We start from the raw sequence: 20297 nt of genomic DNA, 5'->3' as shown, positions 1-20297 counted from the left end.
CCTTGCTTCAGAAAGTCAGAACTCGTCCTTCGGCCCGTCTTCTGAGTGAATTCGGCTCTCTCAGATCCAGCTTCTGCACAATTGTTACCACATATCAAACCATTAGAAAGAAGTGTTTGAAAATGTAAATTAAACTTAAAAACAGTGTTGTAAACTTAGCCATTCTGTCTCTGAAGACTAATTTCAAACTTTCATTAAGATACTTACTGTTAAAAAACTGGAACCATAAGAAGAATCTACAACAAAGAAGATTTAAGAAACATTAGTTCAACCATCAGTGAAAACGCATTTGCCGAGTCGCTGCTTTAGTTCTAAAATCAAATGAAACATCACAGAGCCCTGGCCCACAAGACAAAACACCCAAATAAAGAATAAATCTGAAGAAAAATGTCACTTACAATTTCCAAATCATATTGACATTAAGAAAATTCCCGGAAAAAATTTAACTAGTAAACCAAATTTCAATAATTTGCCAAAGGATATCGTATTATTTTATTAGACTCTAATTTTACCATATATTGCAAACATTCAGGAAAGGATAGAATGAGTGAGAAATAATTTTTTTTTAAAAAAGGAAAAAGTTGAAGAGGGAAAAAAGTGAAATTATATTTTTTCAGATTATTTTTTAATTAATATGCTATAGGAAATGACTCAAATAACAGCAAATTGAAAATAGAGACTTCATCTCAAAAAAGATTTAGTTCTTCTTTCAATAGTATGTTAAAAATCTTATTTGAAGATCAAATTTTATAAAAAGTAAATGACCCCATATTAAATCTTAACGTAAGAGCTCCATCATTTGGTATTTGAAGCCATTCTCACCTTTTGTTGAAATATTTTGGGACCATCGTGAAATCAGCCTTCAGGGAGGCCCTGGCCAGCCCTGCCTTACCCTGGACAAAGGGATATTTTTTCTCTTAAAAATAACACATAAAACCACCTGCTCTGACGAGTTCATTCTCCATTTTTATGCCAAACTCTTTACTTCATTTTCTTGTGTATACTCCATGAAGAAAGAAAAAATTATATAAAAAGAAAAATTGGAGCTGGGTACCAGATTTAACAAATTAAAAACAAAAGACATTTAGTTAAATTTCAATTTCAGATAAAAAAAATGAACTTTTTTTTTGTACTATAAGTATGCAATATTTGGAACATACATACATTAAAAATTTATATATAGTTTATTTAAAATTCAAATTTAACTGAATGTCCTGTATTTTATTTATCTGGCAGCTGTGGTAGGTGGGTTAAAAAAAATGGGGCAGGACCACTGTGGCCACCTGTTGATTAAAAAAGCCTGCAGCAGGCAGTGACTCCGTATGTGAAGGTAGGAAACTGGCCGACTCCCTCTGAGACTCAAACTTCTCCATTTGTAAGTTGAAATTTCTAAGATCTATTTCCATTCTAACTTTCTCTATTGTCGATTTATAAGTAATAGTTGAAGCCTTTTATGATGTGGATATTCTTTATAATGAAAAGAAATTACTTTTGTTTAGGGAATAATCTGCCCAATAGTACAAAAGGTTTGTAATCAAAGCAAGCTAATCATCCAAGACCAGAATTAAAGTGTTACTAACATGGAAAAGATCAGTCCAAGTCTTCAAGGAGGAGAAAAGGAGTCAGAAGTGTGTGCGTGTATGTGTGTGTGTGTGTGTGTGTGTGTGTGTGTGTGTATTTGGGAAAGATGGGAACAGATTTTAAACATAGACGAAAAGAAAGTGATAAAGGAAGACAGCAATAGAAGAAAGTGAAGGAGTAGGAAGAGTAGAGGGAGAGTAACTGTGGAGACAAAGCTAGGATGGGCTGCAGCCTCTGAAGGTTGTATAGCATGTGCACTGCACAAAGTACCTTTCCAGGAAGAGAGGAAAGGATAATCCAGCCCCACCCTCCACAACTGGCCACCGATGCTGGCTTCACGTATCAGAGGGTGCACCCTTTTCTAAGACCTACGACAAGAGATTAGCATACTAAGGGTTTAAGGATTTCAGAAACGTTCTGGGTTTTCACAGCCTTCATGGGAGCTCTCCCTAAACTGTGTCCGGGTAAGGTAGTGTCACAGTTATGAAAGATTTACTTGCCTGTAGTCTTGGATCGTTCTTTCCAAAGTTTTTGTAAGTTTTTTGCCTTGTCCATCATTCTATAAATTTCCTCGACCAGGTCTTGTATCTCTTTTAAAAAGGCAAGACTGTTGACCTTCTTGTGGTCAGTTGTAGTTTGGAACCTAGACAAGCTTTAAATAAATAGAATAAATATAAATAGAATAAAATAAGTGGAACTCTTTTATAAGAATAAGTTTCCTTGGTGGTTTTAAGGTTCTTGATACTCAACATCAAATTCTTTTTAGCTAAACTCGTACCAATTTACATTCCCACCAGCTACCCCTTAGAAGTAGGCCATTTTACCTGGCCCTTGTTCAAAACAGAAATTATCATTTTAAAAAATCTCTGTGAATTTACAATTATAAATTTGTTTTCATTCTCTGTATTATCTGTGTAAAGCTCAGCCATTTTTATATGTTTATTAGCCATTTAATTTTTTAAAATTTATTCAACACATACAGCATGCCCTGTGCAAGGTGGTGGGAACAAATATATCAGTGAACAGAACAGAACAGACATGGCCTCTGCATGAGAAGGAGACAGAAAGAACTATGGGTGGAGATAAATGCTATGAGATAGGGAGTGAGTGGAAAAGTCTGTCATAGAAAAGATGCTCGTGGCAGGCATCTGAGAGGAGGCGATGTTAAGGTTAAGAACGTTAAGATGTTAAGAAGCCTGAAAACTGAAATGGTTCAGCATTGGACAGAACTGGGAGAGTGTGTTCTGGGCAGAAGGAGCAGGTGCAAAGTGTTGTCGAGGTAGGGTGGGGGTGTGGAAGGGGACGTGTAAGGTGACGGGGCCAGAAAACACCAGGCTGGGTAAGTCGTGGGAAGGACTTTGCTGGGCAAAGAGCAGTGGGGAGCTTGAACAGGTTTCACCAGGGACAACATGGTGTAATTTCAATTTTAAAACAGCCCTATAGCAACACTCAAAAATCAATTAATGTAGTTTATCACATCAACAGGCTGAAAACGAAAAATCATGTGAGTATATCAGTAGATGCAGAAAAATCATTTGACAAAATCCAACACTCATCCATGATAAAAAAAAAAAAAAAAGCGCCCTGTAAAGGAGAAATAGAGAGAAACTTCACAATAGGAACCTCAAAGCTTTCCTAACAAGATCAAGAACATGGCAAGGATGTCTCCTCTCACCACTCCTTTTCAACACTGTGCTAGGAATCCTAGCTAATGCAATAAGACAAGAAAAGGAAATAAAAGATGTACAGATTGAGAAAGAAGAAATAAAACTGTCTTTGTTCCCAGATGACATGATGTTCTATGTAGAAAACCTGAAAAAATTGACCAAAAAAACCTCCTGAAATAGTGATGTTAATCTTACTATGCCTGACTTATTTCACTTAATATTATGACCTTCAGTTCTCCAATATCCAATAGCAGAGTAGCATAACTATAAGTAACAATAACATATTTTATATTTCAAAATAGCCAGAAGAAAGGACTTGAAATGTTTTCGACATAAAGAAATGATAAATACTGAAGGTGATGGATACCCTAAATATCCTGGCCTGATCATTACACATTCTATGAATGTAACAAAATATCACATGTATCCAATAAATATATACAAATATTATGTATTAATAAAAAATTTTAAAAAGTAAAAAATCTCATGGAACTAAGTGATTGTAGCAAGGTTTCAGAATACATAGTTAAACTATAAAAACCAATTGCTTTCCTATATACCAGAAATCAACTTGTGGAATTTGAAATTAAAAGAACCCTCTGGCTGCAGGATGAGAAAAGGAGTCAGGAGGGTAAGAATGGAGGAGTTGCATCTTTAAAGAAAGAGCACAAAGACACAGAAAGGCTCAAGATCCACATGGACTGAGAGGACCTGTAATGAAGTGGATGTGGGTGTATTAACCGTGTCTTTTGTTTTCTGTATTTCTGATGCTTTGACATCTTGGGGCCTTGCTGGCCCTGGAAGCCCCTCCCAGGGTTAGCCGGTTACTAGAGATGGTAAACCACTTGCCAGTTACTTCCTTGTCTGCGTGTCTTACCACACCTGATTAAAACAGGGGCCTTTAGAGAGAGGGAATCAAGAAGGACTTCCAGGGTGCCAGGAGGAATAAACAAGGGGTGGTGCCTTCTCCTCAAGAGCGGAGAGCAGCTGTGCAGGGTGGAAATACAGGCCTGGTAAGACTCCAGTTTGCAGTGCCCACCGGGCAGCCAAGGAGAGAAGCCAGAGGGCCCTTTATCCAAGGATCTAGGGATCAGAAGGTCAGGGTTCAGTGTACTGGATCTTCAAGGCCTTTATCCATTTTTCTATTGAGATGATTAGAGTCTTCTTCATTTACACATATGGTCTGTTTATGTTTTAAGTATAGTATAACTTTATCATTTTGTTAAGAAATATTTTCTCCAGTTTTTTATTTGCCTTAGTTTTATTTTAGTTTTGAGTAATTTACTCCTAGAAGATAATAGTAGACATAAAACATGTAAAAAATAATGTCTATAAGAACAGTGTTTAGCAGAGTAAAATAACAGAAACAATATAAATGTCCAATTATAGGAGAACGGTTAAACAAATAACAGCATATGTTTTAGAAGGGATTTTCCTTCACCTATAAAAATAGGCTCCTAGAAACTTATTCCTTCAAAGCTGTTCAGACTTGAGTGTGCTGACAGACCACGTGGGAAACTTGATAAAAACACAAGTTCTCGGCGCCGTCTGCCACCGGCTCCCATTGACTGGGTCTAGAGGCTGGCCCAGGACTCTGCATGGAACCCACACCTCCTAGCAGTTCTGACACAGATGGTCCACAGACTAACCTAACCCTAACATTGTGGGAAAATTCAGACTCTGTAATACTAACTAGAAAATGATAATAAAATTACTGTATTTTCTTAATAAATATCATGTGTGGGAAAATTTTTTTAACTAGTCAACAAGAGAAAACATTTTCATGACCTTAGAAATCAACACTGTGTACCGTGTCTACATTTAGTCTCAAATCCAGTGGAATTTATTTTTAATCAGTAAGAAACTACTGATTTGAAATAAAATTTGAAATCATGCCACAAGTTGCTGAAAGCTTGTTAAAGTAACCAAGAGTCTAATTAAATTTAGCATATCCAAAGGGGAAAAAATGTAAAATTGAGGAGAATTTTTCCTGATTAGAAATTATAGAACCTTTTAGTCTTTTTTAAAATCCTATGCCTTTATTTTACAAATTAGAGAATATTGTGAAAATGAATTAACAGTTGTCAACATGTAAATTTACCATGAAATAATAGAAAGCTTGCATGACAGTGGAAGTAAAATCTCTTTCACAAATACCATCACTTAATTCTCACAACTTATAATGAAGTCAGCGCAGGTTCAATAAACATTCATTGATGAATAAAATAAATTCAATGACTTTCAGGTCACAGCCATTTAGAGATGAGGAAATAAGGCCCAGCCCATCAGAGTGAATCTGTTAAAAGCAAGTGGGTTGTTGGCAGCAAAGCCAGGTCTGGAGCCCAGTGTGCCCAGCGCTCTCAGGGGACCTTCTATTAGAGGTGCTGTTACCCTTGACTGAAATCTCACCTTTTAAAGAGTGGCCTTCAACTTGAGTGGGTTAGATTTCCAAAAGCTCAACAAGAAATCATTTACTTACTACTTTTCTTTTGAGGCTTCGTGTTAAAGGCTAAAAATGAGCTCTGAAAGCCGTGAACCATGACTCAGGCTCTCGGGCCTCACCCCAACGTGACTCTTTTCCTGGGAAACCATAGAATTATCGGATTAGAGAGATTGATGTAATTCAAGATGAGTTTCCCCTGTAATAATAAACTGGTTTTATGTTCTTTTTCTAATTATTATTTCAAAAGTGCCTCAATTTGTTCTTAAGACCAGGTTATGAACTGTCACTAACATGAAAAATGTTTATAGCATGAAATACATATAGAAAATTATTGATTAAATGTTACTTTTCATGTATATGTGTGAGGGAGAGAGAGAGAATTTCAGGGGACCGGGGGAATCCCAGGACTGTAATAGGATTTGGTTGCAAAGCGATTTCCTTCTTCTTGAGTACAGTTCTTTATTTAGACATTTGTCGTATAATGCTCGGCCTGGCCAGGTGGGAAAGGACTTGGAGATTAGAATGCAGGAGGACAAGAGATGGCCACCTGCAGAGATGACTAAACTTTCTTAGACTTCAGACTGGCACGGAGAATCACCTTCTCAAAGGGCCAGGAACCAAATCTTGCACCTGAAAACACTCCCGCAATTCTGCAAAGGAGCAGCCTGAGGATGCGGGAAGTGGAAGGGGCCTCGGAAATCATCGTTCAGGCCCATCTGTCAGTTTGAAGATGAGATAACTGAGACCCAACGAGAGTTCCCCTGGAGTCAAAATATTTTCACGCTGTGTTGCCCTGGGAAAATCATCTTTAAAATAATATCACAATAAGTCCTCCTAATAGGATTGTGAGGATCAGCCAGCACTCAGCTCTCTGTAAATAAGAATGAAGGACAGTGGCAACAGTACAGCTAACGCTGAGATATGTACATTTTCAGCAGAGATGCGACAAGAATAAGTGAGCAACATAAAGCAATATGGATATTTTTCCTATTACAATTTTCACTAATTTTTACTTATATAAATAGAACAAGTTCTTATTGAATTAGGATTATTTCTAAGACAACCAGAACCAAAGGCAGAAGTAACTCTCTAGAATACTGCCCTGGCAGACTCACGTTACTGCTCCCCTTTATCTGGGCCGGAGAAGGGGACGCCTTCCCAGGAGTGAGGCCGGCTAGCGCTGCAGCCCAGCCTGGCCGTCTCCAGCTCGGGGCAGGGGTGCACCAGGGGAGCGTCTGAGGATGAAGCAGCTTTGGAGATCTATAATAGGATGAGAGTCTACAGTGGAATTTGAGGAACTCTCATTTGACAAAACAAGAAGGAGCAAGAATTCTTTGGGACTTTCTTTAGGTCTGTTTAGAAAGAAAATGATCCAAACTCCAGATTAGAAACAATGGCTCTAAGTGCTTGAGGTGATTCAGAATCTCTGTCTACACCCTTGGCTCCCCTGTGTGTGTTCTCACCAGAGATTTCCAACCCAGTCATCATTCTAAAATATCAATGGAAAGAGGTTGTCCAGCCAATATTTAACAGCTTTTTCTCTGGGCATAAGAAATTTCTGTTTATTGGACTTAGATTTTTACTGACACAGAACAATTTTCAGCTATTTAAAGACTACTAATAAACTATAAAAAAGAACTTCTATTAAGGCATGAACTGGAACTCTGCTAAGCAATAAAAAGGATGAATTATTGGCACACGCAAGAAGATGGATGAATCTTAAAAGCAGTATGCTTGGTGGAAAAAAACAAGTCAATCTCATAAGGTCACGTTCTCTAAGATTCCATTGTATAGCACCTCATAATTATAAAACTATAGAGATGTAGAGCAGAATGTGACTGCTGAGGAGAAAGTGGGGATGGTGGGTAAAAGAGACTATACAGGAGTAGCATGAGAAAAATTTTTGTGTTGATTGAATAGTTCTATATTTTAATTGTGGTGGTGATTACATGAGCCTGTGCAAGGGATCAAACTGCACAGAAATACACACACACACACACATACACCAACACAGTGCATGTAAAAACTGATAAAAACAGAATAAGGTCTGCTGTCTACTTAACAGTGTTGTACCAATGTCAGTTTCCAGGTTTTGATGTACTGTAGTTATATAAGAAGTCAATATTTGGGGAAGCCGGATGAAGGACTATATAGAGTATTTCACAGGACTATATAGAGTATTTCACAACTTCCTGGGAGTCTATAATTACTTCAAAATGAAAGTTAGAAAATAAACAAAGTAAAAAAGAAATGACAAACTCAAGAAAAAATATTTACAACTCATATCAACAAGGGGTTAAGTCCTTAATAGGTAAAGAGTCTCTAAAAACCAAGAAGAAAAATAATGAACCAAGAGAACAAGGGAAAAGGGACATGAATAAATACTTAACAGAAAGATAATTATAAATTGTAGATAGAGATATAAAAATAGGCTCAGCATCTGAATAAGGAAATAAAATTAAATATGAATAAGAAAAATGAAATTTAAACTGGACTGAGATATCATTTCTTATACATCAGATTCAAAGAAATCTAAAAGTTCAACACCACCCTCTACTGGTTTCACTAGGAAAAGAGATATCTTCATATATTGAAATTGAGAATGCAGACTATTACAATCCCATGAACGAGCATTTGGAGAAGAGCATCAAAATCAAATACATATTTAGCTCTTGACCTGTAATTCTACTTTTAGGAATCATTCTTACATATAAATGAATTATCATAAGCCATTAGGAATTGGCATAAACCAGTATTAACTGTCATGAGCCATTAGAAAAGAACAACAAAAAGGTATGGTTAATAAGTCAATAGTCAAGAAAAATGGAATAAGAAAAACTTAATTTATGAAAACAAAGGGAAAAGCAGGAGTAAAAAAGAGATGGCAAAAGTAGAAAACAAGTGGTGATATTTAAATGTGACATATTAAATATAAATGGTTTAAACATTGAAGGGCAAAGATTACGTGATTATATGCTGTCTAATTTTAAATATAAAGACACATATAGCTAAAAAGTAAAAAAATGGAAAAATATATATCATGCAAACATTAATCAAAACAAAGCCTCAGCATACAGGTAAATATCAAACAAAGTTGACTTCAAAACAAATAAGACAAAGACAAATAAGGAGATAGTAGGTTGATGCAAAAGTAACTGCCATTTTAGCATTTTTGAAATTTGCCATTTGATATTGGAATACATTCTTAAATAAATCTGGTTATGTTATACATCATTTTAATGTACCCTTCTTGCTTTACGTTTTTTTGCTAATGACTTATTACTTGTGATTTATCTGATATTTATTTTACACTATGGAAATGATGTCAGACAAAAAGCAAATTCAAGTGATTTTCTTGTTCAAGTTCAAAATGGGTCATAAAGCAACAGAGATAACTTGCAACATCAACAACACATTTGGCCCAGGAACTACTAAGGAACATACAGTGCAGTGGTGGTTCAAGAAGTTTTACAAAGGAGACAAGAGACTTGAAGATGAGGCATGCAGTGGCCAGCCATCGGAAGTCGACAACTACAAATTGAGAGCAATCATCAAAGCTGATCCTCTTACGACTACACAAGAGGTTGCGGAAGAACTCAACGTAGACCATTCTATGGTCATTTAGTATTTGAACCAAATTAGAAAGGTGAAAAAACCTCAATAAGTGGGTGCCTCATGAGCTGACCAAAAATCCAAAAATCATCATTTTGAAGTGCTGTGTTCTCTTATTGTATGCAACAGTGTCGAACCATTTCTTAATCAGATTGTGATGTGCAATAAAAAATGGATTTTATACAACTGGTGATGACCAGCTCAGTGATTGGACTGAGAAAAAGTTCCAAAGCACTTCCCAAAGCCGAACTTGCACCAAAAAAAGGTTATAGTCACTGGCGGTCTGCTGCTGGTCTGATCCACTACAGCTTTCTGAATCCTGGTGAAATCATTACATCTGAGAAGCATGTTCAGAAAATCGTTGAGATGCACCAAAAACTACAACACCTGCAGCCGGCATTGGTCAACAGAAAGAGCCCAATTCTTCTCCACGACAACGCCCGACCCACATGTCGCACAACCAACACTTCAAAAGTTAAATGAATTGGGCTATGAAGTTTTGCCTCATCCGCCATATTCACCTGACCTCTCGTCAACCAACTACCACTTGTTCAAGCATCTCGACAACTTTTTTTCAGGTACAAATCTGTAGGAAACTCTTTCTACATTTTTTAAAATATAAATCTAAGGGACTTAGACATACCATTGTTTAACTACGATAGGTGAGGTTGATATTAAACCACTGTGCTGAATAAATGAACAGACACATATTTCTCAATTAAAGTCTTAATTGTAAAAGATGGAGAATGGGCGGCTGTGTTAGTGTGCCTTACCCGCTTGGAAAGAGCAAAATAGTGTGTGAAGATTAACACTGTGCACTTTTATCCAAGAAGGAACATGGGAGCCCAACAGAAAAAGTGAAAGAAACTTTGAATACTTTCAATGGAGTGAGAGGCAGCAGCCCTCCCCCTGGATCAGGCAAAATACTGAGTCTTCAGAGTCTTCAGGGTGAGAGGGAGTCTCTGTGCAATATGCATTTTCACTGGGGAGCTCCTTGACCTTACCAGTGCTAGGTCTGACTTGGTGGAAGGTGGGAGTCTGTGGGAAAGAATGACATCAGAAAGTGTGTTGTCTGTGCTCACAGATCCCAGCACTAATTGAAGGAAGACTTTCCTGATCCTACTCATAGCAGACCTCATGGAAATCTGCTAGCTAATTTGGGCAGTGGTCACAGGTTGAGAGCGGCCTCGTACTGAGATTCGCAATCTAATCTCAAGTGGGGACAAATCCCCATGGCCAGAACTGAGAGGCAAGCGAGGTGTGGGCTTTTGCTGCGGGTTCAAGAACTGGGCATTTGCCCAGACTGGGAGGGGTGTGGCCTGTGAGCTATAATTTACGTCCTGGGTGGGGATCCTTGCTGCCTGGGGCAATTTTCACCACATTAAGACTATTTATTGCCAAGAAAATCTTACAGAGTCTGCACTATGTCCCCACCACCCCCATCAGGACTCATGCTTGCTTGGGAGACCTGAGGGAGGCCAGTCTGGTCCACCTCCACCCAGCTTCAACCCCCTCTGGGGCTGAGAGCCAAGCCAAGGCCACTGGCCTGACCTATCAGAGAGTTTCTCCCTGTAAAAAAAGATCAAACATATACCCTACTGATACTGCCACAGGCAACTTTTACCTGCAAGCACCTGGAGGGTGAACTGCATAACACAATATAAACCTGCTGACACAAATGCACAGCACTTGGGAATGAGATAAACTTCTCAAGACCTCCACCTCTCCATCTCTGCATGAGGCTAAGACCCTACTCACATGCCCAGTACACCATTACTACAACGAGCATTTGAGATAACCACCATGCTAAGGCCACCAATAAATTCATACAGAGCTTTGGACCCCTGAAAGCACCCAGAAGCAAAGCCAAATGACCCTACTCAATGTACATTACAGTCACACCCTGAAAGCAGAAAAGAAGCAGTCCTATCCAAATGAAGGTAAATTCAAAACTAAAAAGTGACAGTTTCTCCAGGTAAGATAGAATCAGCATAATAATTCTGGCAGTATTAAAAAAAAAAGGTGTAGTATCACACTCCCAAGGGATCACACTAGCTTTCTAGCAATGGATCCTAACCAAAATGAAAATTCTGAAATGCAAGATAAAGAATTCAAAATATGGGTTGTAAGGAAGCTCAACGAGATTTAAGATATATCTAAAAACCAATGCAAAGAAATCAGAAAATTAATTTAGGATATGAGCAAGAAATTTAGCAAAGAGGTAGACACTTTAAAGAAAAAACAAATAGAACTTATAGAAATGAAAAATTCATTGGAGAAATTTAAAAAATACAGTCAAAAACTACAACAATAGACTAGACCAAGCAGGAAAAAAAATCTAAGAACTTGAAGACAGTTCTTTGGAATTAATCCAGTCAAACAAAAAGAAAGAAAAAAGATTTTTAAAAAATGAAAAAAGCCTTGGAAAACTATAGGATTATGTAAAGTGTTTGAACCTACAAATCACAGATACTCCCAAGGGAGAATAAAAATCAAAGAGTTTATAAAAACCTGTTTGAGAGAATAATTGAGAAGAACTTCCCTAGTCTTACTAGAGATTATATCTTGCACCCAGATACAAGAGAAAGAACTCCAGGGAAACACACTGCAAGAAGGACTTCATAAAGACATCTAGTTATCATACTATCTAAAGTCAGTGTAAAGGGAAGAAAATTCTAAAATCAGCAAGAAAAAAGCACCTATGAAGGAAATCTCATCAGACTAACAGCAGACTTCTCAGCTGAAACCTTACAAGCCAGAAAACTTGTTAAAGAGAAAAGACATTTGACCACAAATTTTGTATACTGAACAAATAAGTTTCAGAAGTAAAGGAGAAATAAAGTCTTTCTCAGATAAGCAAATGCTGAGGGAATTCATCACCACTAAACTGGCCCTACAAGAAATGGACAAGGAAGTTCTAACCATGAAAAAAAAAGATCAATGCTTGCCATTATAAAAATATGTGAAAATATAAAAATCACAAGTCTAATAAAACAATCACACAAATGAGACTACAAAGCAACTAGATGACAATTAACATTATGATAGAAACAAACATCACATATCATTATCAACATTGAATGTCAATGGATTAAATTCTCCACTTAAAAGATAGATTGGTAGAATGGATTAAAAAAATGATCCAACAATGTGCAGCTTACAAGAAACCCACATCACTAATAAAGACACTTACAAACTGAAGGTAAATGGAGGGAAAAAGATATTCCACACAAACAGAAAAAAAAAAGTGAACAGGAGTGGCTATGCTGATATCAAATAAAATAGACTTTAAATCAATAACAGTAAAAAAAATTAAAGATGGTCATTATGTAATGATAAAGGGATCAATTCAATCAGAAGATATAAAAGTCCTAAACATATGCACCCAACACCAGGGCATCCAGATTCATTAAACAAACATTACTAGATCTAAGAAAAGAGATAGACAGCAATACAATAAATATTGTGATACTTCAACACCTCACTGGCAGCACTTGACAGATATCACAACAGAAAATCAATAAAGAAACACTGGACTTAAGTTGGACATTAGATTAAATGACCTAACTGACGTAACAGGACATTCTACCCAAGAACTGAAGAATATACCTTCTTCTTATCAGCACACAGAACATTCTCTAAGACAGACCATGTCTTAGGCCATAAAACAAGTCTCAATAAATTTTAAAAAATCAAAACAGTATCAAGTATTTTTTGGACCACAGTGGAATAAAACTAAAAATCAATTCCAAGAGAAAATCTCAAAACTACACAAATTCATGGAAATTAAACAACCTGCTGCTGAATGATCTTTGGGTCAATGATATAATCAATCAAGATGGAAATTTTAGAATTTTTTTAAATGAATGATAATAACGACACAAGTTACCAAAATCTTTGAGATACAGTAAAAGCAGTGCTAAAAGGGAATTTTATAGCACTAGATGCCTACATCAAAAGACAGAAAGATCACAAATTAACAACCTAACATCATACTTCAAAGAACTAGAAAAACAAGAATAAATCAAACCCAAAGCTAGCAGAAGACAAGAAATAACAAAGATCAGAGCAGAACTAAACAAAATTAAAACCAAAATATAATATAAAGGGTCAATAAAACAAAAACCTATTTCTTTGAAAAGATAACTGAAATTGGTACAACACTAGCTAGATTAACCAAGAAAAGAAGAGAGAAGATTCAGATAAACTCAATCAGAAATGAAAAAAAGAGACATTACAATTGATACCACAGAAATACCAAAAATCATCTGAGACTACTATGGAAACTTCTATACACAGAAACTAGAAAATCTAGAGGAAATGGATAACATGCTGGAAACATGCAACCCCCCAAGCTTGAATCAGGAAAAAAGAGAAATCCTGATCAGAGCAATAATGGGTGGTGAGATTGAATCAGTAATAAAAAAAATCTCCCAAGAATAAAAAGCCCAGGACCAGATGGATTCACAGCAGAATTCTACCAAAAGTACAAAGAACTAGTACCAATCCTACTGAAACTATTCCAAAAGATCAAGAAGGAAGGAATCCTCCCTAACTCATTCTACAAAGCCAATATCACTCCAATACCAAAGCCAGGAAAGTACACAACAAAAAAGAATAAAACTGCAGACCAATATCCTTGATGAACATAGATGCAAAAATCCTCAACAGAATGCTACCACACTGAGTCCAACAGGATATCAAAAAAAATAATTCACCACAATCAACTGAATTTCATCCTAGAGATGCAAGGATGGTTCAACATACCAAATCAATAAATGGGATTCACCACAGAAACAGAATTAAAACCAAAAACCACATGAACATCTCAATAGACACAGAAAAAGATTCAATAAAATACAGCATTCATTCATGATAAAAAAAAACCCTCAACAAACTAGGTATAGAAGGAGCATACATCAAAATAATAAATGCCATATATGACAAACTCATGACCAATATCATACTGAATGGGGAAAAGTTGAAAGCATTTCCCATAAGAACTGAAACAAGACAAGGATGCCACTTTGACCACTCCTATTCAACATAGTACTGGAAGTCCTAGCCACAACAATCAGGCAAGAAAAGAAAGAAAGTACATCCAAATTGAAAAAGAGGAAGTCAAACTGTCTCTGTTTGCCAATGTTATGATCCTATACCTAGAAAACCCTAATGGCCCCTCCAAAAGACTTCTAGATTTGAGAAGTAAATTCACTAAATTCTGAGGTTACAAAATTATTGAACACAAATTGGTGGCATTTCTATATGCCAATAACAACCAAGCTGAGAATCAAGTCAAGAACTCAATCCTATTTATAATGCCTGCAAAAAACCCAAAGTATCTAGGAATATAGTTAACCAAGGAGGTGAAAGATCTCTACGAGGGGAACTACAAAACACTGATGAAAGAAATCTATGGCACAAACAAATAGGAAAACATTTTATGCTCATAGATTGCAAGAATCAATATTGTGAAAATGACCATACTGTCCAAAGTAATCTACAGAGTCAATGTAATTGCTATCAAAATGTCTTCATCATTTTTCACAGAATTATAAAACACACCCTAAATTTCACATGGAACCAAAAAAGAGCCCAAATAGCCAAAGCAATCCTAAACAAAAAAACAAATCTGGAGGCATAACATTACCCGACTTCAAATTATACTACATGGCTACAGTAACTAAAACAGCATAGAACTAGTATAAAAGTAGATACATAGATCAATGGAACAGAATAAGGAACCCAGAAATAAAACTATGTACTTACAACCAACTGATCTTCAACAAAGCAGACAAAAACATACACTGGGGAAATGACATCCAATTCAATAATGGTTCTGGGAAAATTGGATAGCCTCATGCAGATGAATGAAACTGGATCCCTACCTCTCACCATACACAAAAATTAACTCAAGGTAGATTAAAGACTTAAATGTAAGACCTGAAACCATAAAAGGTCTAGAACAAAATCTAGGAAAAGTTATTTTCAACATTGGCCTAGGCAAAGAATTTATGACTAAGACTCCAAAATCAAATGTAACAAAAATAAAAATAGACAAATAGGACTTCATTAAACTAGAAAGTTTCGGCACATCAAAAGGAATAATCAACAGAGTAAATGGACAACCTACAGAATGAGAAAAAATATTTGCAAACTAAATATCCTACAAAAGACTAATATCCAAAATCAACAAGTTACTCAAATCAGCACGAAAAAAAAAACATTAAAAAGTAAGCAAACAACATGAACAGACATTTTTCAAATGATCAAAAAAAAATTTAAAATGCCCAAACATCACTAATCATCAGGGAAATGCAGATTAAAACTACAGTGAGATACCAACCTATCAGAATGGCCACTATTAAAAAGTCAAAAACAATAGATGTTGGCTCAGATGTGGTCTTAGGGGAACACTTATACTCTGTTGATATATAACTTCCCTGATGTTATATAGTAGTTGATATATAGCTACACTGTTGGTGGGAATGTAAATTAGTACAACCTCTATGGAAAACAGTATGGAGATTTCTCAAAGAACTAAAAGTGGAACTACCATTTGATCCAGCAATCCCACTACTGGCTATCTATTCAAAGGAGAAGAAGTCATTATATCGAAAAGACACCTGCACTCATGTGTTTATTACAGGACAATTCACAATTGCAAAGATATGGAATCAACATAAGTGCTCATTAACTGATGAATGGATAAAGAAAACATGTGTACATACACACACACACATACACACACACACACACACACACACACACCATGGAATACTACTGAGCCATCAAAAAGAATGAAATAGTGTCTTTACAGCAAGTTGGATGGAACTGGAGGCCATTATCCTAAGTGAGGTAACTCGTAAATGGAAAACCAAATACCAGACGTTCTCACTTGTAAGTGGGAGCTAAGCTGTGGGTATGCAGTCATACAGCATGACATACTGGACAATGGAGACTCAGAAGTGGGAGGGTGAGGGATGAAAAATTACCTACTTGGTAACACTTTACACTATTCGGGTGACAGATACACTAAAAGCCCAGACATCACCACTATACAATTCATCCATGTAACAAAAAACCACTTGTATTCCCTAAATTTATTGAAACAAAAAAATTAAAAATAAATAAAAATAAAAGCATACCATTTGCAATAGCAACAAAAAATATAAAGTAACCAGTAAAAAATTTAACAAAAGATATCTATGACCGTCATGGAAAAATACTATAAAGCTATGTTGAAAGACACTGAATAAAACCTAAGTAAATTAAATGATGCATCGTGATCATGGGATTCAATGCAGCTCCAATCAAAATTCCAATAGGGTTTTTTCTTTGACCTTTACAACAAGGTTGTAAAATTTATATAGAAGAGCGGACAGACTTCCCTAAAAGAGAAGAGCAAAGTAGGAATATTTGCTCCATCAAGAATCAGAAAGCTATTGTGAGAAAGACAGTGAAGTATGGTTCAAAGAATGGCTGGAACTAGAACAAATTGGACAAGCTGGGAACAGATGCAGCACATGTGAAAACTTAATTCACGTCAGAGTAGGAATAAAAATCAATGCAAAGTGGATAAACTGTTTAATAATTAGAACTGAAACAATTGCTTACCCAAATGGGTAAAAAAAAATGCAATTGGATCATTACCCTCACTATACATAGACAAAAATCCCAGATAAATTCAAGACCACATGTGAAAGGAAAAATTATAATACTTTAAAATATAATGTAGGAAATTATCTTTATGACTTCAGGCAGGAAAAATTTCCTTAAACAAAACTGAAATGTGAAACACAGTGTAAAAACAAAGTAAGTTTTTTGAGGGAAGAAATTCACAGATAAAAAAGTAGCAGAACACACACAATCCCCCAAGTTCTTAACAGTCCACCAAGAGGCATGCTTAGGTGGGGCATGGAAAGGACTCCAGGACAGGGACCCAGCCCCAAAATGCTCTATACAGGTGGACAGGTGACTGAGTGACAGGGAGACCTTTCTTCTCAGAGAAGTGGCCGAGAGAGGAAAGGGTCTCTGGGCGTCAGGGGCTTGGATGACACCTTTGTTCCTCACTCATGCCCCCAGGTCCAGCTCTCCACTGAGCTACTGAAAGTGGCTGGGAATTAAACCCCAGGACCATCCAGAATTTCCTTCCTCAGGGTGCAGAGGCCATGGCGTTTCATCCTGAGCAGGCAGCTGGCCATGGTAGAGCTGTCTGCACATCGTATAGGAGAGCCCTGCTCTGTGTGAAGTCTGCGTGGATGGGGACAATGAAAAGGGAAAGGCGGGTGATGCTGTAGAAGGTGCTGAGAAAGGGGAGGGAGGTGCTGATCATTATGCGGGCCCCAAGGCACAGGCCTGGAAGGAATTCTCACTGCCTCGAAGGTTGGTGCTTCTTTATGTCAGAAAAGCCATTTAAGAAACAAGGATCAAAGTCTTAGCTGTTATGGATGGAGCGACTTAGAAAGAAGCTAGACATCGGGGTAGGGAACATTATAAAAACTGAGTCTACGAAGTCTGGAAGATACTCTAAAGAGGTTGTTTTTATAATTCCTGAGTTTCCACACATTGAAGTGAGAGTGTTGAAATGGAAAAACAGAGAAAAATGATTATTTCCTGATGTCAGATAATATTTTATAATTGTTACAGCCATAGTGATAAGAATTTGTCATTATTAATTCCCATTGGTTGAATGCTCTGTGCCACGCACTGTGCTAGATGTTTTCTGTATTTTGTCTTTAATACTCACGACGCTTGAAGTAAGTAAGTGAGAAAACTGAAATTCAGAGAGGTTAATTTGCACAGACTCACAGAAGCAAAAGGTAACAAAGCCAGCATTATTTGGCTGCAAAGTCCTATTCTTTCCTTTTCAATGTTATTTAAAATTCCCGTCCTGAGTAATAGATACAAGAAAGATCTGAAATGAAAATACTAAGTCCTAAACTCTTCTAATCTTCCCAGAAAGACAGTTTTGTATACTTTCTTTCACCACACACACAAGAAATGATCATCAAACTTTTCAGGGTTATGATTTTACACTATTTTCAAATGATTCTTTTTATGTCACACTTTTGTATGGCCTTTCTCAAAAACAGTAAGCACCTGCTGTGGTCTGAACGTATGTGTCCCTGCTAAGATTATGGTATTGGGGGCAGAGCCTTTGGGGAGGTGACTAGGTCGTCCTGCTGGCCTAGTAAAGGAGGCCTCAGAAAGCTGCCTGGCCTCCTGCCACCCTGTGAGGACACAGCTAGGGGGCCTTATCCATTCGGAAAGGGCCCTCACCAGCCTTGGACTCTGCTAACACCCTGACCTTGGACTTCCCAGCCTCCAGAACTATGAGAGATAAAAGCTTGTATTTTATAGGCCACCCAGCTTATGATATTTTGCTATAGCAGCCCAAATGGACTAAAATAGCACCATTTATAAATATTGTACCAGATGTGTCCAAAATTATCTGGAAACTTCCAATTTTTCTCTTACAAGTTAAAAGATAAAGATCATATATTCTAACATTTGTTTCACGTTTAAATATGTTAGATTATTCAATACCCGTATGTATAGATAAAACAAAACCCAGATCATTCATACTTGATAAACTCAAATTATCATGATCAACTAGTCACTTCCTTCCATTCCTAACTTCACCTGGAGAAGTTTCCAGAGCAATCAGGAGCCTCCCAATTAAACCCTTCACTTTGACTCTTTTCACATGAAATCCCTCTTGCTCTTTCTCTTCTTGATTTTCAATGCTGACTGACACCATAGGCACCTGCAGGCAGAGCTCAGCATGGAGAGAATCAGAGAAGGCAACTTACCTGTCATGTAGTGCATTTAGATGGTTATATGAAGAATAAAGAGGTGACTTTTCATTTGATCTCGGCTGGGGATAGGCTTCTGATCAACGAATAGCACAGTAAGAAAAACCCAGTATGTAGCTCAAAAGATAGTTTGTTTGGGTGGGCATTTGGCACCAAAGTGAAAAGTTGGCCAGGCAGTAATTTTGAAGTCAGAATTTTAACCTACAGAAAGCAAACTGGTACATGCAAATGGCATTTGCTAATCAGCAATTACTCTGTGGGTCTTGAAACAGCAGTGAAATGATCTCCTACTGGATGATAACCACGAGTTGGAACCATTAGTGTGTGACTCTGAACTTAATTAAAACTGATTTTCTTTTAGCTCTAAATTCCATACTTTTATGATCTGTGACCTGTCCCAAATTATTGAGACTTTACCAAAACATTCTGTCAAGGATGTTTGTTTCTCTTACCGAAGATGGTGCTCCATCAACCCTCCATAGCTGATGTTTCTGCACCTGGACCCCGTGTTACAAAGAAGGCCTTGGACAAAGGGAAGAACGCCCTGGCTAGGCAGATCCCGGGGTTGCAAGTAACCTGGATATAGAAGCAACAAACAAATGAGTCCTTATTCCTGCTACCAGCAATGGAATTCCTATTGAGTTAGAATTGTAATATGTCACATCAAATTATTATATTATTAACCCTGTTATTAATTTAAAGGAGATCTAAGGACTCAGACAAAACAAACTAACAAAAAATGCTTTGTACCTAATGCCTTTCCCCCAGGGCCAGCACTCACCCTTCAAGGCAGAATGGTTCTGAGCGGCCACAGTTGTGTGATCCACTAGCTTCCCCACCCATGGGTGGCAGTAGCTCTGATGCACAGCCGGGCCTCCCGACACAGCCCTCTAGAAACAGGCCTTGGGCAGGAAGAATAAGAATGCATGCTTCCTCCCATTTCTTATAAAAATTTGGGAGTTTTTAGTTTTGACAAAAATTTCAAGTTCAATACAACTTGAATTCTTAAATGTTTAAGTGTGATTGCTAAATATCACACAATGCAAGAAAGATTTTCTACATTGCGTAGGACTTTTCAGGACAAAAGTTGCTACAATAAGCTACCTCCCTTGAGACAGGGCTGTTCACACTTTCCCCAACCATGTCTGCCCTTCACACGGCCAGTTGGATGGGGTG

At 37.2% G+C, this 20297-nt stretch overlaps 1 protein-coding gene across 2 annotated transcripts in view; it reads right to left on the bottom strand.

Moving 5' to 3' along the window:
• Positions 1–20297, bottom strand: part of LOC123647678 (ATP-binding cassette sub-family A member 13-like) — a 51232-nt gene that overhangs the window by 7765 nt on the left and 23170 nt on the right. For both annotated transcript variants that reach the window (XM_045565336.1, XM_045565337.1), the window contains exons 3-5: positions 19574–19697; positions 2082–2233; positions 208–236 (exon numbers count right to left, since the gene is read on the bottom strand). In XM_045565336.1, the coding sequence (XP_045421292.1) occupies positions 208–236; positions 2082–2233; positions 19574–19697 (305 nt within the window). The remainder of the gene's footprint in view (positions 1–207; positions 237–2081; positions 2234–19573; positions 19698–20297) is intronic.

This window comes from Lemur catta, chromosome 11, assembly GCF_020740605.2.
Source record: "Lemur catta isolate mLemCat1 chromosome 11, mLemCat1.pri, whole genome shotgun sequence".
In the NCBI taxonomy this organism is placed as follows: Eukaryota; Metazoa; Chordata; class Mammalia; order Primates; family Lemuridae; genus Lemur; species Lemur catta.
This window is presented reverse-complemented; position numbering and strand designations above follow the sequence as displayed.